Below are 25,787 nucleotides of genomic sequence, written 5' to 3'. Positions count from 1 at the left end.
CATGATCCGGAGGGGAGCTCGGAGGAGACGGGTGTCTACCGCGACGCGGGTGCTGAGGAGGACACCGGCGCCTCGCTGGACCCGGAGGCCGTCAGGGGAGAGCCGTCGACGTCGCGACGCGGCGCTGGAGATGCCTGAGAGAGTTTGTGTAAAATCTGTTAAATAGTAGGTCCACCCACCCACTAGGGGTTTTAGGGTGTAATGAACTCGGGCCGTGGGCCTTTTCTTAAATACTTGTGTAGATGTTGTAGGTGCTTTTGCTTTTTGCCTTCCGTTTTTTGGACCGATTTCATGCGCTTTTCCTTTCTCAAACCTCCCCCCGCGAGTCAGACGGCCGAGGCTCCGGTCCGTGACAAGGAGTTCGATTCTTTGAGAGGAGCGCGCAGGACTTGGGTCCCTCGAAACGTTGAGCGCGAGCGAAACACCCACTAGGCCAGCTGGCGGCAATCCGGCGAAGCCGGTTGGTGAGCAGTCGGTCGTGCAGCTGTTCATTTGATGAATGATGGGCCGGGTTGATCGACCCGGCAGCCTTTGACTTAGTGTATGAAGCGTAAAGGAGCTTTGGCCCGTTGTGCTTGCCAGCCGACAGCCAAAGCTAGATCTGTGGCTTTAGGGCGAAGTGGGGGACCGCGGCATCCTAACTTTATCAGGAATCACCAAGTAAGGTGGCGGGGTGGCGACCGAGCCGGCCAGCCCCCGAGCCCCGGCCCCGGGTCGAGCGAGTCGGACCGATGGCCTGGTTCAGTGGTATAGTGATGCAAGAAAATAGGGACACAACAAATTGGTCGACAAAAGGCAGCCCCCGAGTCTCGTTCGGGGACCCCATGGTTTCATGCGTTTACAAAAGGCGATGATACATATGCTCGTGCGGCTAACTGTAAAACGGGCGGAGGAGTTCCGCGTTCCATGGCCGGGTCGTTTCTTCACCGGTGGTGTCCTTGTTGCGCTTCCTTGACTTGCGTGCGTCGATAGGTAGTAGGCGTTGCGGTCGCGCAAGGCCTTGCTCACTATGAATGGGCCCTCCCATGGAGGGGACAGCTTGTGCTGGCCTGCCTGCTCTTGGACGAGTCAGAGGACGAGGTCGCCCTCGCGGAACGCGAGGGGCTTGATCTTCTTGTTGTGGTAGTGACTCGGGCCTTGCTGGTAGATGGCCGAGCGACTGAGTGCCAGGAGGCGTGCTTCTTCGAGCAGGTCGACGCCATCTTTGCGGGCTTCTCTGGCTTCGGCTTCGGTGTCCATCGCGACGCGCGGCGAGTCGAACTCGACGTCGGTCGGGATGACGACTTCGGCTCCGTAGACGAGGAAGAACGGGGTGAACCCGGCCGACCGATTCGGCGTGGTGCGTAGACTCCAGAGAACGGCTGGCAACTCGTCAAGCCAGCTGTCGGGTGAGCGGATGAGTGGCTCGACGAGTCGCGGCTTGACGCCGGACAGGATGAGTCCATTGGCCCGCTCGACCTGCCCGTTGGACTGCGGATGCTCAACGGAGGCCAGGTCGAGGCGGATGCCGGAGACGGAGCAGTATTGCTCGAGCGCGCCCTTGGCGAAGTTGGTGCCGTTGTCAGTGATGATGTTGTTCGGCATGCCATAGTGCACCGCTATGTCCTTGATGAACCGAACGGCTGTTGGCCCGTCCAGTTTCTTGATTGGTCTTGCCTCGATCCACTTGGTGAATTTGTCCACTGCCACAGCAAGTGCGTCATGCCGCCTCGAGCGGTTTTGAAGGGTCCCACCATGTCGAGTCCCCAGACCGTGAAGGGCCAGGCGATCGGTATGGTGCGGAGTGCTGACGCCGGCTGGTGGCTGCGTTTGCTGAAGCGCTGGCATCCCTCACACTTGAGGACGAGCGACTTAGCATCTTGGAGGGTCGTGGGCCAGTAGAAACCGTGGCGGAACGCCTTGGCCACCAGGGATCGTGATGCGGCGTGGTGCCCACACTCACCCTGATGTATGTCGAGGAGGATGTCGATGCCCCGTTCCTGCTCGACGCAGCGCTGGAACACGCCGGTGGAGCTGCGCTTGACGAGCTCGTTGTTGATGATGCTGTAGGCGGACGCCGGCGCTGCACTTGCCGAGCTTCGGTCTCGTCCGTGGGGAGAACCCCGTTCTCCAAAAATTCTGAGGGAGGGCCCAAGATGGAGCCGTAACCACGGCGAAGACGGCCACCAGGGTGGGTTCCGACTTGGCAGCCCCCGAGCCGGGTTGAGCAGCCCCCGGGTCGGGGATGGCGACGGCCGGGTCCGGGACGATGGTGGTCGGGTTGAGCTGAGCAGCCCCTGGGCCAGGTTCAGCAGTCCCCGGGCCGGGTTGAGGTGCGGCCGGGTCGTCTGGAACGTGGATGAACTCGGAGTCCGGCGATGGCTTGACGGACGGCTTGCGCAGGTGCTTGAGGGAGACGCCGGACGGGATGGCTTGTCGTGACGAGGCGATCTTGGCGAGCGTGTCAGCTGCTTCGTTCTCCGCGCGCGGGACGTGGAGGAACTCGCAGCCCTCGAAGGATCCGGACAGCTTCTGGACGAGGAAGCGGTAGCTTGCCATGTTGGAGTCGCGGGCGTCCCATTCGCTGGAGCACTGCTGCACCACCAGGTCCGAGTCGCCGTAGCACAGGATGCGCCGGATGCCGAGTTCCTTGGCAAGCCGGAGGCCATGCACAAGGGCTTCATACTCGGCGACGTTGTTGGAGGCGGCAAAGTGGATCTGGAGCACGTAGCGGAGCCGGTCGCCCTTCGGGGATGACTGTACGATGCCGGCCCCCAAGCCGAGTCGCATCTTGGACCCGTCGAAGTTCATGCGCCAATGCGTCGAGTCGGGAGGCGGCGGCAAGTACTGCGTCTCGGTCCAGTCGACGAGGAAGTCGGCCAGGGCTTGAGACTTGATCGTGGTGCGGGGCTCGTAGAGGATGGTGTGGCCGGCTAGCTGGATCGCCCACTTGGCAACCCGGCTAGAGGCATCCCGGCACCCGATGATTTCTCCGATAGGCGCCGTGCTGACCACGGTGACAACGTGCTCTTGGAAATACTGCTTCAGCTTCCTGGCGGTGAAGTACACGCCGTAACACATCTTCTGGTAGTGCGGGTAGTTCTGCTTGGAGATGGAGAGCACCTCGCTCAGGTAGTAGATTGGGCGCTGGACGGCTTGGATCTTGCCCTTCTCTGGTCGCTCGACCACCAGCACCGTGCTGACCGCCCGCGAGGTCGTGGCTATGTAGAGCAACAGCGGCTCCTTGTCGGTCGGCGCGGCCAGGACTGGTGCGGTGGAGAGCATGCGCTTGAGGTCTTGGAAGGCCTCGTCTGCCTTGCCGTTCCATTCGAACGGGCTCGTCTTCTTCATTAGCTGGTACAGGGGTAGTGCCCTCTCGCCCAGCCGGCTTAGAAACCGGCTGACCGAGGCCAATCATCCGGTGAACTTCTGGACATCGCGTAGCCGAGCCGGCTTGCGCATGCGCTCGATGGCCTTGATCTTCTCCGGGTTCGCCTCAATGCCGCGTTCCGAGACGAGGAAGCCGAGTAGCTTTCCGGCCGGGACGCCGAAGACGCATTTTTCCGGGTTAAGCTTGACCTTGTATTCGCGGAGGTTGGCGAAGGTTTCCTTCAAATCGTCGAGGAGCGTGAGGTGCTGCTCGGTCTTCACCACGATGTCGTCCACGTATACGTGGATATTGCGGTCGAGTTGCGGCAGCAGGCATTTCTGCATGCAGCGCTGGAAGGTAGCGTCGGCGTTCTTCAAGCCGAACGACATGGTGATGTAGCAATACGCCCCAAAGGGCGTGATGAAGGACGTCTTCAGGGCGTCGGCCAGGTCCAGCTTGATCTGGTGGTAGCCGGAGTAAGCGTCCAGGAAGGACAGGAGCTCACACCCGGCGGTCGAGTCGATGACTTGGTCGATCCGCGGGAGGGCGAACGGATCCTCGGGACAGGCCTTGTTGAGGCTGGTGTAGTCGATACACATGCGCCAGGTCTTGTTCTTCTTCAGGACGAGGACTGGATTGGCCAGCCACTCGGGGTGAAACACTTCCATTATGAAGCCGGCCGCCAAAAGCTTGGCGACCTCTTCACCAATGGTTCTTCTCTTCTCTTCGGAAAATCGTCGTAGGGGTTAACGGAGAGGCTTGGCGTCCTTGCGGACATGAAGTTTGTGCTCGGCGTACTTCCTCGGGATACCCGGCATGTCCTTGGGGGTCCATGCGAAGATATCCCGATTCTCATGGAGGAAGTCGACAAGCTCGCCTTCCTATTTGCTGTCGAGGCGGGCGCCTATGACAACGTACTTGCTGCAGCTAGGGTCTTCTGGGTTGAGCTTCACTTTCTTGGTCTCCTTGGAGGGCTTGAAGGCGGCCTCGTCGACCGGGTCCGGGGTCGGGATCGACGCGGCGGAGGCCTCGCCTGTCAGGGCGACGATCCGGTCGAGCTGGCGCCGCTCCTCGGCAATGACCAGCGACTCGGCCAACTTGGCGCCGTCTCGGGCGCACTCCAGGGACTTGCGGTAATCGCCGGTGATGGTGATGAGGCCCTTGGGACCCGGCATCTTCATCTTCAGGTATGCGTAGTGGGGAACCGCCATGAACTTGGCGAGCGCGGGCCGGCCCAGCAATGCGTGATACGCGCTGGACAGGTCCACCACCTCGAACCAGATCGGTTCACGCCGGAAGTGGCTGCTGTCACCGAACAGGACATCTAGCCGGACCCGGCCAATGGGGGAGCAGGAGAGGCCGGGCACAATGCCGTGGAAGATCGTTCGGGTCGGCTCCAGGTCCTCGGCCTTGAGGCCGAGCTTGGTCATCGTGTCGCGGTAGAGGATGTTGATGCTGCTGCCGCCGTCGATGAGGACTCGGGAGAACTTGCATGTGCACCGCGCAACGATGGTGGGGTTGAGGACGAGGGCGTAACCTCCCGGGCTCGGCATGACTGCCGGGTGATCCTCCCGGGTCCAGGTGATCGGGCGATCCGACCAATGCATGAACTCCGGCTTGGCCGGAACGACGGTGTTCACCTCCTGCCGAAGGAGGCGCTCGCTGCGCTTGTCGTCGCCGAGGCTGGTGAAGACGACGTAGGCCGCGTTCTAGTCCGGGTAGGCGTCGTCGCACATCGCGCTGCCAGCTGGAGGCGGCGGTGGAGGCGGAGGCGACTGTCCCGCGCCTGGAGCCGGAGCCGGAGGGGGCGGGACGTCGCCCCTCCTGATGCGCTTGGTGATGGCACACTGCCGAATCGTGTGCGTGGAGGGTCTTGCGCCGCTGTGGTGCTTGCAGGGGGCGTCGAGCATCTGCTCGAAGCTCATGGCGGGTTCCCATGCCGTCTTGCCGGTTTGTCAGCGCTTCGCCGCCGGGTCCGCCGCGGGCTCGGTGGCCGCGACGAGCCGGTTGTTGTGACGCGGCGCCGGCTGGTCGGCCTTGCGCTTGTTGTTCTGGTGATGCTGCTGCCGGCTGCTTTCGCCGGCCGGCTTCGGAGGGGGAACCGGCTTCGCCTTGAGGGCTTCATCCAGCGCCACCTGGATCTTCATGGCGGAGTCGGCGTTGGCGTACTTGTCCGCCGTCACCATGAGCGCGGCCATGGTGGCCGGCTCGGAGCATAAGAGCTTGTGCTTGAGGAGGGTGCCGTCTCGGCACCCGCTGACGAAGTACTGGATCGCCTGGACTTCATGGACGCCCTCGCAGCTGTTCTGGAGCTCGGTCCAGCGTGCGAGGTACTCGCGACCGGTCTCCGTAGGCCCTTGCACGCACATGGCGAGCTGGCTAGGGCGGTCGGGTCGCTTGTAGGTCCCCGTGAAGTTGTGGACGAAGGCTTCCTCGAAGTCCACCCACGTGTTGGTGCTGCCCATCGGCAGGCTGTTCAACCACGTACGGGCCGACCCTTGGAGCATGAGCGGTGCGTAGCACACGGCGAGACGACGATTGGCACCGGTGATGACAATGGCCGTGGTGTAGTCGGTGAGCCAGTCTTCTGGCTTCACCGTCCCGTTGTAATTGGGGGTGTCGCGGGGGAGCATGAATCCTTTGGGGAAGGGCTCCTCCCGGATGCACGGGCCGAAGCACACCGGCCCGATAGCGTCGCTCTCTTCCACCTCCAGGGAGCGAGCGAGCTGATCGAGGCGGTGGTGAGCGTCGGCGTCGTCGATGGCGCGCGGGCCGAGTCGACTTGCGGCTAGGCCACGGGGGGCCGGGTCGGTTGGAGCCGGACGCCGGCCATGCTGGCCGGGTCCGTGCTGGATCTCCAGGACGGGCTCGTCGCCCAATCCGCCGGCGGCTGTAGCGGTCGGGTCGCGCCGAGTCCGGGCTCGGCCGGAGTGCGCCTCGCCGGGTGGCGAGGAAGCGGTGTGCAGAAGTTCGCCGGGCCCGCCAAGGCGGGCGGAGCCGGACCCCGCCGACTTGGCGAGCTGGCTGAGGCGGTCCTGCTGGGTGTTGGCCGCGTGGAGGAGTTCGTGCATCCGCCCGATGCGCTCTTTCAGCTCCTCACCCGCGAGCTGGTCCAGGCCGGCTGCGGCTGCCTGGGCAGCGCACATGTTCTTCACTGGGGTCTCGTAGACGGTTGGGACGGCGCCGAGGGCTCGGCCGATCGCTCCTCCCCGGGCACGCACATCGGCGACCCGGCTTGGCTCGGCCGCGGCGGGCGTGAATCCATAGGCGGCATCACGCTCCAGCTGAGCGGCGTCCAGGCGACGCTGAGTGGCGGCGAGCGTCTCGGACAGGTCCAGCATCTGCTGGCGCCTTTCCTCGAGCTGGGTTCGGGCCTCAGCGACGTTGGTGGCGTCGACGTTGGTGCCGATGGGGATGCGGAGGCTCTGCATCGTGGCGCGCAACGGATCGGACGGCTCGATCCGATCCGCTGCGGCCCTGGCTTCGGCAGCCTTCCTCGTCTTGCTCGACGAGGAGGAGGCGCCGTCGCCGGTGACGAAGACCTCCACATGGACGTCCATTGCCCCGGCAGAAACGCCGCCGCCGAGGGAGAGGGGAGAGTCGGAGTAGCTGAGCACCTCGCTGGGGTACTCGTCGGCCGCGAACGCATCAGAGATGCGCGGCGCGGCGAAGGAGGCGACAAGCGCGCCGACGACGTCGTCCGCCAGCGCGACGGACTCGTCGGTGTAGGAGAAGGGCCCCGTCTGAAGCATGCTCCCGGCCAGCTCCTCGAGCTGCCCCATGGTGGGCGCCAACTGTCGTGGTGGACGCACGGCAGATGCCAAGGGATGGCTAAAGAGAGGAGGAGGCTCGAGGGCGCTGGTGGACTCCAGAGGCGAGGTTGGCATGAGCGGGACGCCGGACATACCCAGGTTCGGGGCTCTCCGGAGAGATAATACCCCTAGTCCTGCCGAGTGTAGTTGGATGATCGATAGTACAATGTTGCTCCTGGAGCTGTATGGAGGAGGAAGGAAGCTGGCCAAGGCTTGGGCTGCTCCTTCTCTCCATTGTTGATGTTTTGTGGCTAGTCCTATGCTTACTTGCTTTTCTCTCGTATGTGTTTTCTGCTTGCCCTCTCGCTCGTCCCCCGAATGATCGAGGGCTCCCGGGGGGTTTTATAGTCCAACCCCCCGGGGGTACAATGGTAATGTTACAAGTCGGTGGGTCCGTATTGTCGGTGTCCGGGGACCCGGGCTGGGTCCCGCTGAGGGCTTGTGGTTCGCCGGGTTCCCCTAGGTGTGGGCCCCGCAAGCCTAGGGGGACTATGCGCCGTCTTGTCGATCGTCAGGGCGTGGTCGAGTCGAGTCGCGTACAGTGCTCTCTGTCAGGTTGCCGCTTGTTGTCGTCAGCGGTGAGGGCGGGGGCACTGTAGCCACGCCGGCCCTAGTCAGCGGGTAGGTGAGGGGCACTCTTGCCACGTTCCTGCTGACCAGAGGCATGGGCGGGGCACTGTTGCCTCGGTCATCGTTGATTGAAGTCTCGTCCCCATCATACGGCCTGGATGGGACGGGAGTTGACCCGCGGCTGGATTGCGTAGCACTCCATGGGTGGCGTTGGCTTGTTGAGGAGGCTTTGGGCGTGCCGGGTTCGGCTGTCTTGCGCTAGTCGTTGGGGCCGAGTCGACGTGTCTTGCCGGGTCGGCTAGTCTGGCCGGCTTGCGAGCGACCCGGCCAAGCGCGTGCCGGTATTGAGGGGCGGTGCCAACCCCGTTGTTTTTTGAAGAGGAACCGGGTTCCGTTGCCTGCCCGGGGTCCATCCCCCCGACAAATCAGCTCAAGAGCATTGCACATATAGGGTTTGGCCTTTGAGGACCAAACAAATTCAGTAGTATAGACATCAACCTCATCATCCGAATTATCATCATTGTGTTCAACCATATGCATTCTAGGACGATCGGTTGTAGACCTATGAACCTCTTTACTTCGACTCTCTTGGGCCAAAGCTTTTTGTAAGACTTGATTAATGCTCAAAAACTCATGACTTTCTAACCTCTCTGTAATGTGAGTTTTCAAACCATTAAGAACAAGATCAGCCAAGTCTCTCTTAGTTATCACTAAGCTATAACATCGGTTCTTTATATCTCTAAATCTCTTGACGTAATCGGTGACCGATTCATCATGTTTCTGCCTAACTGATGTAAGATATGACAACTTTAGCTCATTATCGCCGCTATAAAAGTGATCATGAAACTTTTGCTCTAATTGCGACCATAAGAGAATTGAGCCATGTGGTAAAGCAGCAAACCATGAAAATGCGGTACCAGTTAAAGATAATGAAAATAAACGCACTTTCAATTCTTCTATGGAACCTGCTTCACCCAACTGCGCTAGATACTGACTAACATGCTCCCAAGTTGTTTTCGTACCCTCACCACTAAATTTAACAAAATCAGGAACCTTATAACCTTGAGGGTAAGAAATTGCATCGAAGTGTTCAGGATAAGGCTTTTGGTACACACGACTCTTTACTTTCGGCTCGTTTCCGAAAGTTTCTAGAAACATCTTATGCAAATCCTTCCTTAATTTAGCTAAAATTGGATCCGAGGTAGATGAAGATGTTTGTGGCAATGACATATGAGCAACCTGAGTACTAGCTATTGGTGCAACTTGTGGGATGGGCGCCGAACCATAATTCGGCGGAAGACCAAACATGCTTGCGCCTATGGGTGGTGTGACAAAGTGATTCGGCGTAGACGCCGAATTGGGCACACTCATAATAGGATTAGGGTATGTAGGTGCAGCCACAAGCTGGTTGGTTTGAGTAGGGTAAAAATTCAACGGCATATTATATTGTGGTTGCATAGGTGGTGCCGATGAAATAGGTAAAATTGGAGTAGGGTTTCCAGATATACCAACAGTACCACTAGATGATGGAGGCATATTTTTCTGAGCATTAGCACTAGCCACAAAAGAATTATATGCCATCACATTACCCTTACAAACAAGACTTTCAATCACAGCCACTTGCTCTGGAGAAAAAACTTTACTCACAGTGATTACATCTTGTTCGTCGATGAGGGGAGGAAGATTGACGTTTCCAACCGAAGTGATGTTGTCTTGACGGTCCTTCTTGAAACTTGAAAGAAACGCTCCCAAATCCTCCTCCTCGCGCTTCTTCTTGAGTGCCTCAAAAGCCTCTTCACGCTGCTTCTTGCGCGCTTCGTAGGCTTGACGATGTTCATCCGATAGTTCATCAAGACCGGGCTTAATGATGTTATCAGCGTCAACTTCTGAGGGCTTGGGGAGATTAGACATGGTTGATGATGATTCTTGATCTTTCCTCCCCAGCGGAGTCGCCAAAAAGTGTGTTCGCACATGAACACGTCACCGTGTACCTCCAACGCCGAGGATGATGCACCGCAGCTCACGTCGAAGGAGACCCGTCCGGAAGCGCGGTACGCAAGCAATCCGGCGGGTGCTTTTCAGGACCCGAAACCCCACGCGCCCGGGAGGGACCCCGTCTGGACGCGGCGCGGCTATGGGCTGCCCTAGGTCGGTTCGCCCGTCCCTAGAGCCTCGACGATCGCTGCCCTTCAACACGAAGAGCGAGCGAAGAACGAGAGAGAAAGAACCAGGGAGAGATGTAAAACTAGGGTAAAAAGTAGATGGGTTTTGCGATTGTGTGTTGTTGTTCAATCGGCCGTCACCCCTTAGGTATATAAGAGGCGGCTGGACTTTCCGTGCAAGGAAAAGGTTTGGATTCACGCCCAAAACCCTAGTCAAATTCAGATTGATTTTGTCTGAACTTTCCAAAACTGTTCGGTTTAAACTGGCTGCACCTTGCGGGTCTTTTTTGTGGCAGTAAACGACCTCGGATGAAAATGTGCCCAAAAGCATATTTACTCGTTTCGACGAGACAAACAACTTTCGTTTTAACGTTTTTCAGTTTCAGACCATCTTCAGAGCCAAATCGCTCGCGCTAAACAGCTAGTTATTCACGCAACTCATCAGACATACCCACATGTGTGTCTGGTTCCGGGCGTCATGTTTTGCTCACTTGAGGGTCGCGTTGTGCGGGCTCTAACTTTTGCATACGACCTCAGATTGGGACGATCTTTATATCAAAATCGATCGTTTCGATGAGAGGAAGACAATTCGTGTAGATAAGTTTTCCATGTCAGGTCTTCTTGGGGGCGTAATCAGCCGAAAAGTGTTCTGGATACGAAATCTCAGTACTTCAAACACAATTTCGGCCTTAGAGATGAAATTGGATGGCTATGACCTAATTTGAGGCCTTGTTAATTATGTTTTTGACAATGCTAAAATTTGGTGTCAACACACGATCAGATCCACCACCCAGAGGAGCAGCAACCAGTCGACCGCATCTCCTATATATGCATCGCTAACAAGGCAAAACCAAGTGTCGGGAAAGCCGACATGTGTCGTTCTAAGGCTGTGTTTGGTTGAGCTGTAGATTCTTCAAAAGCTACTGTGGAAAAGCTGTTGTAGAAAAGCCGCTGTGAAAATGCTGCTGTTGAAAAGCTGGAGGGTGTTTCGTTAAGACAACTATAAAACTGTAGATTTAACTCTGAAACGTCTATAATGCCCCGGAGCATGAGTGAACATGTTTATATGCTAATTGACCACAAAGCAGTGATATGTATATTTGTACGTAACTGAACCATCATTTTGTAAAGGAAAATTATGACAATTTAGGTGATTCATAGGTAACACATACACAATTAAAAGACTATAGTTTGCTATTTGTTTACATGACATTCATACAGGCATACGCATTTTCTACATAATTAGGCATATCAAGTTAGAAAAATACAAACAAATTAAGCAAAAAATAATGTAATAACTAAACACCAGGATGAGGCGGTAGACTGGTGCTAGAGGGGCGACCCCTGTGAGGGAGTTGGGGGAGGAGGAGGAGGGCGGAGGGAGTTGGGAGGGGGAGGAGGAGAACGGAGCCGGGTACGCCGGCGCTGCCGGCCGGTTGGACCTGTGCATCAGGACAGAGGAGGACGGGAGGAATGGAGGAGCAGGGAGCAGTGAGGAAGAGGGAGGAAAGTTCCTGGGGGCTAAGCACGTGGCAGCGGTGGGTCGCCGGAGCAAGCGGCGTCGGTCACCGGAGCAGCCGGTGGCGGGCGGCGGCGGCTGCCAACCCTAGCTGCTGCGGTGACTCCTTGTCCTCATGCGTGAGCGAGCAGAGGGGATAAGCTCGTGCGTGCGTTTCCTCTGTATGGATCGAGATAAAGAGCTGAACCGGTATGACTTGGGAGTGTCATGGTAGGTAAATAACATCAATTCCCATGGAGACATCTAAAAGTGATCGGTTTAGAATCTGTGAAAGTTGGGGTAGCCCGGCTGCGAATATTACACTACGAGAAAGCTACAGATTCTTACAAACAGCAGTGAGAATTTACCCCTTTGGTTGGCTTTTAGCTTCTCAAAAGCAGAAGTTAGGAAAAGGTGCACAACCAAACACAACCTAAGACAGTAATAATAATAAATACACAAACAAAATTTTGGATGATTAGAAGAACAGTGGTAAATAATGTGTCTTACTACTTTTTGTTACCATCAAGCCAAGATAACCAGCTCGGGACGCCCTATCTGAGATCTGCCGAATTTAGCTCTGACAGTAGGGTCATCAACTATCAAACATTGTGGGCTCGCTCTATTCGTGTGGTGTCATCTGCGAACAGAGCATGCCGCTCGACGTCATCTCGACGGCAAGATCCGTATGCCAAACCCAGTTTGAAATTTTCTTCTGGGGGAATGTTATGTGGTGATTGTTCCTCGGGAGGAAATTCTCAGCAGACCCTCTCATAGCCAAAGGATCAAGATCTAAACGTGGTAGTTTTGAATGAAGAATGCATTGAAATAAACGAAGATGCCCCCTTTTATTTTTTTTATTTTGTAAAAAATGCCATCCCAAAACACTAAAACGGCCAGCCGCTTCAATCAACCCTTACAAGATTGGTCGTCACAAAAAGGCAAAAACTAGGGTAATCCATGTATTCCTCATGCACTCGTCTCCTGCAAAGCTCAACACCGCTTCCGGAACACCATCAAAGACGGTGACAGGTCGTGGACGCGATAGTTGGAAAGCCACCTTCGCAATGACCACCCACCCGCATAACACGAAGACATGGCAAGGTCCGCGCCCTCCGGAACCGGAACGAGCGCTGACCGGCAGCATCGCCGGCGAGGTATGTGGTGAGCGTGCGTTTATAGGAACGAGTGTATGTACGCACGTGAGCATCTATGGTTACGCCGTGCTATTTAGAGTATTAATAAAGGGGAAAGAAAGAAAGGAGCAAGGACGGCACGTATGGTGGTCATCGTCGGGGTGACGCGACACGAGCGTATGTACATGTACACACGGGTAGCAGAGGTGACGGGATTGTTTATGTGTACGTGATGGTGAGCTCTTGGCGGCAGGTCGTAGGTCGTAGGTTACTGTTTGATTGATGCTACTTTTTGCCAAGTACTGTACGTGTAAGTAAACAAAAGAAAAAAAGGAGAGGAAAGGTGCACGTTGATGAAGAAAGGGGTTGGTTGACCTGACCTGACCCAGTAGTTTTGGTGGAGCGAGCGGAGCCGAGACCCATGGGTTCCTCGTGCTCCGGTCCGCGCGTGTCCCAGGTGTGAACCGCTCCGGTCCACCACGCCGCGAGCTGAGCTCCTTCGTCCCTCCCACCACCGTCCACCCCCGACCCGACCCGACCCGACCCGAGCGAGCGAGCGAGACTGTGGACACCGTCACAGGCACACGCAAAAAGAAAAAGAAAAAGAAAAAGAAGCCCGGCCAAGCGCGGACCACGACCCAGCCGTGCCCGCCCGCCACTGGACGGAGCCACGGAGTAGGAAGAATCCAACGGAAAACCCTATTTGACGCATTTTGCGTCAAACAGTCGGGAAACGCACACGGGTCGAGAGATTTGGGCCGGCCCATCTATAGCTTACGTACAACTTTCTGGTTTCCGTTTTGGGAACCTTCCCAGCTGGTTTTTACTAGTTCTGGGAAATATGTTTGGGGTTTGAAATAATGTTCTAGCTTTACAAATTTGTTCAGAAATTCAAAATATGTTCAGGTTTTAAATTTTTGTTCGCAAATTCACAAAATGTTTGAGTTTTGAAATAATTGTTCGCAATTTTGAGAAACGTTTCTTGTTTTCAATGTTTGTTCCTTTTTTTCGAAAAAAGATTGTGTTTGTTACAAAATTGTTTGTCATTTTGAAAAATGTTATCATTTGCAATTTTGGGATTTTTTTAGAAACTTCAAGTTTTATCGTTGTTGTTGTTGTTGTTATTTCTTTTACTGTTGCGCTGCAAATTTAGCACAAGAGCTAGTTGGCCACAGCGGCTAGCGTAGTGCGCTCAAGACTGTCAGGTCATCGGTTTGAATCCTAGCACCAGCATATTGTTATTTTTGCGTTTTTTCATCTCGCGCATGCCAAATGGGCCGACCCAGGTTTGCCACGCCTATGAGAAACGTCGACACTTCGACGCAATTAGCGTCGCATAGGAGCTCCCGAATCCAACCACCTCCGTTCCGCCTCCGCCTCCTCGTGAGAAAGAGAGAGATCAGAAATCCTCCAATTCCCCAATCCATCCTCCCACCGTCGTACTAGTACTATATCAATGGCTCCCACCCTCCGTGAGGAGACCCCCATCCACCAATCCAATTTCTCCTTCCCTTGGCTGCTCCATGTGACGCTTGTCCCCTTCCTCCGTCCGTCCAATTCCTGCTGCCTTGCACCAGCTGGATTCTGCTGCTAAACCTATCTCATCTCGTCCAGACGACCTGGTCTTATAGCCATCCAACAATAGGTTGGTTCACGGATAATAAATTTGTTGATTATAATAACTTGGTCACATCGAAACTACTCCCTCAATTCACTTTTGTAAGTCGTTTGAGACAAATGAGAATAGGCTGCTTTGCACGCTGTTTGAAATGTCTTCAGGGAGTAAGGCGTTTTGGTGACCGAGCTCCATGGAGCCCTTTATTTTTAAAATATAAAAAATTCAAACTTTTCAACTTCAAAAAAGTTTTGAAAAAAATATATGCAACTGTACAAGGATGAAATGTATGTGTGTGTAAGAATTCAAGAAGAAATACTTTGAAATGCCACCTATACAAAAAAGACGAATTTCTGGACTTTGAGGATGAATAGTATCATGTGTTAAAAAGCCACAGATTTGTCTGTTTTGCACAGCCATCATTTCAACGTATTTCGTCCTAAAAATTTACACACATGTTTCTTATGCCTCCATGTATATCTGTATTTTTTTCAGATTTTTTTGAATTGTAAAAATATGAATTTTCATGAATTTTGTGTTTTTCAAAAACCGGCCACCATGGAGGCCGAGCTTCAAAAGGCATTTTCGGTCTTTAGTGACTTATAAAAATGAACAGAGAGAGTATATCAGGAAGTACGTGCGGAAAGGCAAATTAAAAAATAATTCTGGTCACCTCCGTCGAGTCGAACGTGCGGCTGGATTCGGCGCCGCGTGGACGGCGTGGCCGGCCGGTCAGCTCCTGTACGTAGGGTCATGAGCCGTCAAACATTGCGCTCGCCACCGTACGTATCACCCACCCTGGACCGGACGGAGCACATCGCTCGACGTCCGCCTCGACGGCAGGATCCGTACGTCCCCCTTTTCTTCTGCCCGCCCGGTCGGATCAGCGGTGGTGGGCCGTGGGCACCTCTGCCTCAGCAGCATCTGCACACTTAAATCATCTCAGTTCGTTTGTCTCGAAAAAAAACTTAATCGGTTCGTAAAACATTTTACACCCCCCCCCCCCCCCCTGATATAAGGCTAAAGACCACAGAAATTACATATAAAATTTTAAAATTGCGCATCCTCGTCGACGATGCGTCGTGAGCCAAGCTCAACGCCGCTTCCAAACTTCCGAAACACCATCATATTCAATAAAGGTTGTTGACGCAGTAGTCCGAAAGTCGCATATGAAGGGGAAACCACTCGTATAACACGAAGACACGGCCAGATCCACCACTCCAAGACAAGCGGTAGCCAGACGGCCAACTGCATCCCCTATGCATTGCATGTAGGTCGTCGTCGTCACATGGCAAAATAAAAAGCGAGACAACAGTACCGTACAACGACACAACAAGTGTGATAATATATTGTCTCCTCCGGATATATAGACACATCGTCGCAACGTTGAGTTGAGGTCTTGATCCCCTCCCGGTGCCGCCAGAGAGGGCACGGAACCGGCCGGCCGACGGCGGTCAGGGCTTCGGGACAGGGAGCGAGTTTTCGATCCGTACGGGCGCGATAGGCAGCAAGTTTGGGTACGCGCCATGGTAGTGATCTGCACGCTCTTATACATTTCTTTACGGAGGGAGTACAATCGAAGTCATTCACACACACACAAACGAGCATACGCTCATCCTTATGGATGCACGCGCGCGCACTATATCTCTATTTTTGACGAAGTTATGGCGTGCACAACATCATCGGAAAGATTAGAATAAATCCAGAAAAAGCGTGAGCATCAATGTTTTGTCCATGACTTGAGCCCTCGTGGGCTGGGGATATCACGGCTGGGCGTCTTGGCCATCCAAGCAAACTTGGCTCGCAGATGGGATTAAAGGTTGGGAAAGCGGAGTATATTGTCATGAGAAAACAGTAGTGCGGCGACATGGCGGCGTGAGGTGGCACGACCATAGTAGATTATTATTATTATGATTATTATTACTTATTATTACTAGCGTGGAGTGACGATAGTGCCAAGTATATATAGTAGAGAGAAAAGAAAAGGTGCAGGTTGTTGGTTGATGAAGTGAAGAAAACGGTTGATTGACCCGACCCGACCCGACCCGGTGCTGCTACTCCACTCGTTTTGGCGGAGCGAGCATGGGTTCCTCGTGCTGCTTCCTCTGCGCCGGTGGTCCGGTCAGCTGAGCCCAGCCCACTCTCGCGCGTGTCAAGTGTGAACCGTTCCACCGCTCCGCTCCGCTCGCTGCTTCCTGCCAACCTCCGTCCTCCCCAGAGGCCTGGGCTGAGCGCGCGCGCGCACACGGAAAGGAAGAAAAGAAAAGAGGAAAAGAAAAAAGTGGACGGAGAGGCCGGCCCAGCGGACCACGACCCAGCACGGAGGGAGCCACGGAGCAGGAAGAATCCAACCACCTCCGCCTCCGCCACTGCGTGACAGAGAAAGAGAGAGAGAGGAGATGAGAAAGAAATCCCCACCCCGAATTCCCCAATCCATCCGCCATCCCATCGTCCCCACGGAGACGGGCACGGAGGAGTAGTATATCAATGGCTCCCGTGCCCCCGTGATCCGCAGCCACCAATCCAAATTCCCCTTCCCTTGCCCTGCTGCGGCGCTTGTCCCCTTCCTCCCTCCCACCGTCCGTCCAATTCCTGCTGCTGCCTTGCATCGGCTTGACTCTGCTAATCTATCTCTACCTCATCTCGTCTCGTCTCGCGGCCAGCCCTTATCCCCAGCGCGCATCTCCCGCGCGCCACACATTCCTCGCCCGCGCCCGCGCCTGCGCCCACAACCCTCTCTTCTCCTCTCCACTCCCCGATTTGGATTCTTCCGCCGGCCACCTCCCTTCTGTGTGGTGTGCGCCGCGCGCGGTTTATAGGCTCACGCCGCTCCAACCAGGGGCGGCCCTGTCCACGCACCAGCCAGGCGTGAGTCCCTCTGATTCATACGCTACCACACCAAGGACTACCAACAGACCACGAGCGAGCGAGCTTCTTGCGCCCGCCCGGATTTATCATCTTCCTGCCCACCCAGGATTCTGCGCTACAACAACAAGATGTCGGTGCTGGCTGACATGCTGGCGGAGGTCTTCCGCGAGCCGACCCTGGCCGGGGTGGCGCGGGAGCTGGCGACCCTCGCCGCGCCGCTCTGGCTCGCGGCACTTGTTGGGCTGCTCATCGGCTGGGCCTGGCGCCCGCGCTGGGCAGCCGCCGTCGCCGGCCACCAGCAACCGGTGCTGGCGGCAGCAGCGGCAGCGCAGGCCCCTGCCCAGCCATCGCTGACGCAGGCCACGGCCGCCGACCACTTGGCCGTCGTACCTAGGTGAGGAGATATTTTGTCTTTCAACAAAGATATCCTCCTGCCCCAAATTGGATTTGGGGCTTGTGGTTCAGACTTACTGAATTCTGTTTAATTTCTGTGGTACAGAGCTAAGGCGGCTTCTTCGGTGGCGCCGGTGGAGGAAGAATTGGCGGTCAGCACCCCGGACCTGATGCACCTCCGCAGGGTCGTCGAGGAGAAGGACGGCGGCCCCGCCTGGACGCACATGATGGACCGCACGCTCCCGACATTCCGATACCAGGCCTGGAAAAGAGAACCCCAGGTATGATATGAAGCCTTCCCAGAGCTTTTTAGTTGAGTCACTGTACGACCCAAGAATTTTGTTTTGTGTGTGGACTCTTTCAAAGTTGATTCATACATAGCCTTAGAATTTAACAACATACATAGGTGTATCAACTTGTCAAAATTATATCAATTGATGACAGCCAGTTGTTGTAGATTTGTGGGACTAGTTGCAACGGAATTCAGCTCAGTAATTCAGTGTTTAGACATACAAAGTTACTATTCTAGAGCTCAGGATTAAAATGTTTGCTCCATTCCAGAACGGCCCGCCGCAGTACCGCAGTAGCACCATCTTCGAAGACGCGTCGCCGGATGTCGTGAGGGATTTCTTCTGGGACGATGACTTCCGGATCAGCAACACCTGGGACGATATGCTTCTTGAGCACGAGACGCTGGAGGAGTGCGCAAAGACCGGAACGATGGTTGTTCGCTGGGTCAGGAAGGTGAGCCATCTGCGTGATATCCCTCCCTGGCAACCCCTGTGAAACTCCTGACAAACTATGTATCTTTTGCTTACACTGCTTGCCTTGCCTCTGCAGTTCCCATTCTTCTGCAGCGACAGGGAGTATGTTATCGGTCGCAGGATATGGGCATCTGGAAAGACCTACTACTGTGTTACCAAGGTATGCGATGAAATAGTATATAGCTTTATATCTGTTGGAAAGCTGTTATTGGAGAACACGTTCATGCGATTGCTTTTACAGCCATGTTTAGAGTTCCTTTGCGTAATGGAGTTGACATGGGCACTGTTGCTGTTTGTTCCATCTTCTCATTTGCAAATTTGGAAAAAGATTTATTGCCAATTTCTCTATATTTGATTATAGATGCACTGCATTCTATATCTATCTCTGTGCCAAGCATAGTTATCTTTCCATATCTGTAGTTTCTCACATACATATAGGCTATCTCTAGTTTAGATGCCATTCAGCATTGAAGTTTTGCTTTATTTAGGCCAAACAGATCATTAAATGTCTTACTGCATTTTTTTTCAGAGCGTGCCTCGCCCCTCTGTTCCAAGGAGCAGCAAACCTCGCCGTGTGGACCTGTACTACTCTAGCTGGTGCATCCGTCCAGGTATTATTCCAGTTCCTTCCATGGCAGGTTCCTCATCACTAGCTGATTTTGCTAGGCCAATGAATTTACACCTGCTCCTTTTTTATCAGTTGAATCAAGAAACGGTGATGGTGCAATGACGGCATGTGAGGTGCTCCTGTTTCATCATGAAGACATGGGTATCCCATGGAGCATCGCGAAGCTGGGTGTGCAGCAGGGTATGTGGGGATGCGTCAAACGGATCGAGCCTGGCCTGCGGGCATACCAGACCGCGAGGGCCGCCGGCGTGCCCATCTCGAAATGCGCAGCGATGGCACACGCCAACACAAAGTTTGTCGCCGACGAGCTCACCGCTTCAGAAAACAACACCGAGGCCGGTTCGACCAGCAACAACGCCCAAGCCGAGAAGCCGAAGCACTGGACAGGCAACCTACCCAAAGTCTTCGTGATAGGCAGCGTGGTTGCCCTGGCTTGCACCTTCGACAAGGGGCTACTGACCAAGGCCCTCGTATTCGGAACGGCGAGAAGGTTTGCAGGACCAGGAAGAAGATAGGAACCAAACATCAGTGCTTATCATCGCGATGCCATGCACATTCTTCCGATGCACAACCGAGCGACGCTATCCGGCATAATTGTTTTCGGTCCTGAGACGCTCGCGCTTGCAGATGAGGACGAGGACGGCGTTTGCTCATGCTAGAAAGCATCTGTAAGCAGGCTTGTGTACATGCTGCTGTAGCTGCAGTCTGTGAAGCTTAGAGCTGATTAGGATATAGAAGAACCATGATGATAATGAGACTGAATTGTATTGGATGCTGAGACATGGCCATCATCATTATGATGATGTAGTACAATGAATAAGGCTCATATTTTGGAGGTGCTATAAAAATATAGTGCTTTTTGTTGGTTGGTTACTAACAAGAATTTCTTTCTTGCTTTGCTCGCTGGTGACATGCATGCATACGCATGTGCTGATTTACCTATGGTTGGTGTTGACATGTTGATTGGCCTTTCCTGTTGAATATTCTTCAGAGACATCTGTGTCCGGTTGGATTGTCAATCTTCAACTTTCTTGTTTCACACTAGCCTTTTTGGTTAAAATGTCGGGAAAATGTCATACTTAGGTGAGGTGATGCTCTATGAACCTGCCAAGTTTCAACTTCGAATTCTGCTGCTTTTGGAATCTAAGAGAAAGCAATTTCAATTGTTTTCGTGCCACCAAATTCCAATCTTCTCATACGACCAAAGCGATGACTGAACTGGATCTTTGAATTTAACGCATCATACGTGGTCGCCCCCTGACATATTTGCAATGTTTTCTCAAAATTTCTCCAAATGTTGACTACTCTACTGTTAGCATTCAGCACCTTAGGTGAGATAATTTTCCCCACCAACATAACACATGTTAAACGACTCCTTCCAGCAGACTAAAATGGTCTATGACATACAACTTTGACCGCTAATTCCGGTCATAATATATTACGAAACCTAGGAAAAATTACATACCCGCAAAACAACTCCCCATGGCAAACCTATTTATAAGAGGAAAAAAAAATTGCGGGAAACACTTCTAATCTATTCATCGTTTGTCGTGGCAGTACAAGCAACACGAGAAATAACAAAAAAAATAAACATTCTCCAGAAACATCACCGCCACCAGATCAATATGACACATGTGACCAAGATGAAGGAAAGAGAGAGAGAATGGTACTTGCCGTGTTCTCCTTGTTTCCTTTCCACTTTCCTCTCAACAGCCTGCTGGCCCATCCTTTTCCCTTTGCCAAAGCAGTGGTGGTGCCATCCTAGTGAGGGAATAAACGTTGCTTGGCACACCTTGATTCTTACCATCTTATCCCTCACTCACAAATCAATGCTGAAAACTGGTTTCCCCGACAAGTCAATCCGCGTTTCCGTTCTCATCTCACACAAAATAGTTTTCTCCAAGGAAGGCGATGGGCCCTTTCCGAAACCGAAAGGGGGGGGGGGGGGGGGGGGGGGGCGCGGTGCTGGGTAACCCAAAAGAGGGGAGCGTTAGGCGCCATGTTGATGGCATGGCCAAGATCAGTTAGGGATATTTGCACACCCTAATGGCATGTTGGACGATGACAGGACCCGGTCACCTTTCTAGCACAATCGGTTGGGTATTTTCTCCTTCAGGCACAAGGAGAGGAGCGGCGTTAGGGCACGTGCAATGGGGCGACGTCGAGAGGAGCAGCATTAGGCCACGTGCAATAGGGGCGACGTTGGTCCCTCTTGTTACCCGCAGCAAGATGTAGGGTCTCGGACAAGAAAGATAACAAATTCAGCACATATAACAGAAGTTTCAATGTGAAGAGTTTTGATACCTATTTGTGTTTGTAGATCATATGGCATGTGAGCAGGGTGTGGCCTTGTGCTATGAGCTGAGGCTGGACAGAGGAAAGGAATCTCCCAAACAAACCCAGTAGAACAGTTTCAACAGATACTATTATGTTTCACATCTCTTCCAATATCTGTACCAATTACTACAAACCAGACAGATGTAGAGTTACTGTAGAACAACAACTGGACTGGGGAACATTTCTTGGGTAAAAAAAACTGGGGGCATCAGACGCCGCACGGTGGCACAGCGAGCAATGAATTACAGTGATATGTGACCTCTAACAACACAAGAAATCGACGGCGGGATCGACAAAACTAGGGGCAGGGTAGCTAGAGAGGTAGTACATGAGAAAAGAGGCGTAAACAAGCTGCTTCTGCAGCAGCGGCCCTTAGACTTGCGCCGTGCCTTGGGTGAACTTGGGGTCCTCGCACCTGTACTTGCCGTCGGGGCCGATGCCGAAGCCCTTGGGATCGGCAAACACGTTCTCCAGCAGCTGGCTCCGTGGGGGCAGCGGGCTCGCGTCGGCAAACTCCACAGCCTCTTCGACGACGTCGTCAATCTTCTTCTCGATGTTCTTCAGCTCGGCTTCGGACGCGAGGTTCTGCTCGATGATGTACTTCTTCAGGGAGGTGATGGGGTCCCTTGCGGCGTAGTGAGATTTCTCATCTGTGCACGAGGTCATCAGATGATTCAGTCAGAGCACAAACATTAGCAAAGAAAAGAGGACATCTGTGCAGCCTGACAATGCAGGAGCTGATAATCAAGTATGCCGTCAGAAGTAATACAATCCAGTAGAGAAGAGAGTACAGATGCAGACATACACTGAAATGCAGAGTACAAAATAGTGACAAATCAAGATTAAATGAGTGGTTGTTTTCATGTTAGATACATAGACCATGAAAAATATAGTAATGAGGTTGAAGACGTAAACAAGTATATGGTCCAGGTCATGTAAGATCCAAACGTATAGCCAACTAATTTATATTTCCACCTTTGACTGAAAATATATCTGATACGGTTAATGACAGAGCAAAAATGGTTTGAGAATAACTGCATAAAAAGGCATACATCCTGGTGTCAAAAGATTATGATTGGTTCTATGTCAACTGTCATGTTGTTGAGGTTTATCAACTCGATACAAGAACAAGAGGTGGGTCAATTTGAGTAATGAGATCCTATGAGTCAACAACCGGTAATACCTAGTATCAGGTTCATTAAAGCACATCCCCTAAGCAATAAAAAATGGAGAGGCAGTTTCTTCTTATGAAGAAAACAAGTGGGGCTGAACTGAATACTCTATGAAGAAAACAAGTGGTGCTGAATACTACTAATATAGGAGGATTTTGCTGTTTGTGTTCAGGTTTATTTAAAGAAAACAAAGTGGTCCTGAATATTCTATGAAGTGACTATGAGACAATCTAGTCATACCTATCAGGATGGTGACATATTAGATAAGATGACTGGGATGATGATAAGAACAAAAGAAATATTTTGCTCGGTATTTCAATTGGCACCATAGGGTTTACTTCCTATTTGTGATCATATAAAATCCTAAATAGCTTTCGCATTTATGATGCCACCAAACAGGATGGCAAAACTTGGATGAGCAGAATTGTATGTGATGCATTACTCAAGAAATTTAGTACTCCCTCCGTTCCATAATTATTGTCGTGGTTTTAGCTCAAATTTGCATGACAAGAATTATGGAACGGAGGGAGTACTTTAGTTCAGACACTAGGCAACCAATCTAAACAGATCCGTAAACTTCATGAATAAATGGTTTTCTTGCATTTTCTATTTCTCCAGTTAGCCTAGGCACCAGCAGTCAATCAGTCATTTCATGCCAGCAGTGCCACTACTTAGAATAAAAGTGAGGAAAATTTTAACCAGAAAGGTAATCCTTACCGGGCCTCCTGAGTTCATCTGGATCAGCAAGAGAGTGGCCTCTGAACCGGTAAGTTTCACATTCCACTAGAGTTGGTCCTTCACCTCTCCTTGCCCTGTCAATTGCCTCCTTAGCCACCTCCCTGACCTTCAGGACATCCATCCCATCGACGTGTACCCCAGGCATTCCGAATGCTGGGCCCTTCTTCCAGATCTCGGGATCTGAAGTAGACCTAAGGTGAGACATCCCGATTGCCCATAGGTTGTTCTCCACAACAAAAATAATCGGAAGCTTCCACAGCTGAGCCATGTTCAGGCACTCAAAGAACTGGCCGTTGTTACAGGTACCGTCCCCAAAGAATGCAAGTGTGACATCAAGCCCATCAGGGCTAGACTGCTTGAGCACCTCATGGCGGTACTTGGCGGCAAAGGCAGCGCCAGTGGCGACAGGGATGCCCTCGCCAATGAAGGCAAAGCCTCCAAGGAGGTTGTGGGGTTCAGAGAACATGTGCATGGAACCACCCTGTCCACGGCAGCAGCCAGTGGCCTTGCCAAAGAGCTCGGCCATGACTGCACGGGCCGGGACACCCTTGGACAGCGCGTGGACGTGGTCACGGTACGTGCTGACGACACAGTCGGGTTGGTTCAGCTGCTTGATGAAGCCGGTGGAGACGGCCTCCTGCCCGTTGTAAAGATGGACGAAACCAAACATCTTGCCACGGTAGTACATTTGCGCGCACATGTCTTCGAAGTTACGGCCAAGGATCATGTCCTCGTAAAGCTCCAATGCCTCTTCGCGTGTCACAGCCTGCATATACAGTGAGACACTTTGAATTAGGAAAACAGAGAACCAGAACATGAAAAAAGTTTACAAGATTTAACAATTGATAACCTCAGGTCCTCAACTTCTCATATACAAGCATCACTGGCTCACTGCAGTTACCACACTTGAAGCTAGATCTAAGAACTAAACAGTACCCCAATTCTGAAATTACATGATACAGTACATTTTAATTTGCTAACGAGTATCAGTTTTTAAACTAAAAACAAGGTTGACACGAGAGGATCAGTAGAGAGAGAGCTTTTGCAGCACCTTCAAATCCTAAAGTGAACTTTTCAGGCGTGGGATGTGCTCAGTTTACAAGAGAATTCTCAATACAAGATTCAGTAGGCAACTGACTAGCATCTGGGTAGTCGAATTACTTACTGTCCAACCTTTGGAGATGAAAATTATGCGAGCTAATCTGAACCAATCTATCTAGAACTAAGTCATGCAGCAAGTAAATCTATAACACTCAGACGAATCTACAGACGGCAGCTCCCGGGATCCAATCGTAAAACAGTAAACGCGGCCCAAGCCAAGATCGAACTTTTACACTACTAGGGGCTACAAGATCGCAACTTTTTTACACTAGGGAGAGGTGAATAGACGAGAGATGCGAATTCTCACCGGGTACGCGGCGGCGGCGGGCGCGGCCTTGAGCACGTCGGAGGAGACGGCCAGGACGGAGCTGAGGCGCCTGGCGGGCCTGTGGCGGAGCGAGCGCATGGAGAACGCGGACGGCGCGGGGAAGGGCGCCCGGTCGCCGCCGGATCTCGCGGCCGCCGGCGCCAGGAACTTGGCGGCGGTGAAGGACGCGGCCGCCATCTCGTCTCCTGCTCTCTCTCCGCTGCCGGCTCTCCCCTGCCCGTGTGCGCGACGTAATGCGGCGGAATGGGGGAGGAGAGCTCGGGGCGGAGGCGTATAAAGAGAGGAGAGGATGGGAGGGGAGAAGGGGAGGGGCGGAGAGCACGAGGAAGACGGATGGGGAGAGGGTTTGGCGCTTGGGAGGGTCCGCCCAGGCCACGAGCCCACGATGCAGCGCTGGCGCTGGCGGCGGTGAGTGACAGATTGATTGATTTTCTTGTTCTTCCAAGTGTCCAACCCCAACTACACCACCAAGAAAACAGAGCCCGATGGTCTTCTCTAGGAGCAAAATCTTGTTGCACCAAGCAACCAACAAGCAAACGATTTTTATATAATGTAGGGTACAGCAAGAGATTTATAATTGCCATACTTGGTTTTTCGTGATTATGGCGGGCCCTTTACTTCTCGGCGGTTATTTCATCTTAGAGACAGGAATTTTGTGTAGACAAGAAGTCAACATCGTAGCTTCCGAATGTGTTGGACTGTTCTTTTCTTACTCCAGCTGGTATGATGCATTCAGTTATGCCATTGAAACGTTTACTGCACGTGATTTGATGGCAAGGTAAACATGGTGTTTCTATGTTCAAAAGCTACTTCGGCATGCAATGACTGAGGCTAATTCAGGTGGTAGTTGAAAGATTCAGCTCATGGCATGGATGGAGGCCGCAATCATACTGTGCATAGTTACAAGACGGTGCCGAAGTTCCCGCCCACCTGGAGTCTTTTGATGGCTCGCTAGAGAGCGAATGACGAGAACAAGTCGATATCATAGCTTCCAAATGTTTTGGACTGTTCTTTTCGTACTCCAGTCGATATGACGCATTCTCTTAAGCTATTGTAACTTTTCACTGTGTGTGATTTGATGCCAAAGTGATATGGTGTTACCATGTTCAAAATCTACTTGAGGATGCGATCACTGAGACACAGCTAAAAGGTTTAACTCACGGTATGGATCGAGGCCAAAACCATACCGTAGAGGTACAAGATGCTAACAAAGTTCCCGCCCGCACCTGCTATCTTTCGATGGCTCGTTGAAGAGCAAATTACGAGAACAAGAAGTTTGACCTATAACTGAATTTCCCGAAGCCACAACTTTAAAT

At 52.9% G+C, this 25,787-nt stretch overlaps 2 protein-coding genes across 5 annotated transcripts in view; one reads left to right on the top strand and one right to left on the bottom strand.

Moving 5' to 3' along the window:
• The window catches only part of LOC109733827 (uncharacterized), a 60,378-nt gene extending 40,735 nt beyond the window's left edge, over positions 1–19,643 (top strand). For 3 of the 4 annotated variants that reach the window (XM_073507672.1, XM_073507673.1, XM_073507671.1), the window contains exons 2-7: positions 16,962–17,404; positions 17,510–17,684; positions 17,965–18,147; positions 18,244–18,327; positions 18,697–18,778; positions 18,868–19,643. In XM_073507672.1, the coding sequence (XP_073363773.1) occupies positions 17,139–17,404; positions 17,510–17,684; positions 17,965–18,147; positions 18,244–18,327; positions 18,697–18,778; positions 18,868–19,310 (1,233 nt within the window). In that variant the 5' untranslated portion in view covers positions 16,962–17,138 and the 3' untranslated portion in view covers positions 19,311–19,643. Of the gene's footprint in view, positions 1–16,521; positions 17,405–17,509; positions 17,685–17,964; positions 18,148–18,243; positions 18,328–18,696; positions 18,779–18,867 lie in introns of those variants that run through there. The other variant, XM_020293038.4, reaches the window with a different exon arrangement.
• Positions 19,644–21,198: 1,555 nt separating this feature from the next.
• Positions 21,199–24,940, bottom strand: LOC109733828 (pyruvate dehydrogenase E1 component subunit alpha-3, chloroplastic). The gene is made up of 3 exons (XM_020293039.4): positions 24,451–24,940; positions 23,022–23,808; positions 21,199–21,782 (listed from the first exon to the last, which is right to left on the bottom strand). The coding sequence occupies exons 1-3, from the start codon at positions 24,646–24,648 to the stop codon at positions 21,505–21,507; spliced, it is 1,263 nt and encodes a 420-aa protein (XP_020148628.1). The 5' UTR covers positions 24,649–24,940; the 3' UTR covers positions 21,199–21,504.
• Between the last annotated feature and the right edge of the window lie 847 nt (positions 24,941–25,787).

Source organism: Aegilops tauschii, chromosome 2 (genome assembly GCF_002575655.3).
Source record: "Aegilops tauschii subsp. strangulata cultivar AL8/78 chromosome 2, Aet v6.0, whole genome shotgun sequence".
Classification (NCBI taxonomy): domain Eukaryota; kingdom Viridiplantae; phylum Streptophyta; class Magnoliopsida; order Poales; family Poaceae; genus Aegilops; species Aegilops tauschii.
Note: the sequence above shows the minus strand (reverse complement) of the source record. Positions and strands in the feature narration are given on the sequence as shown.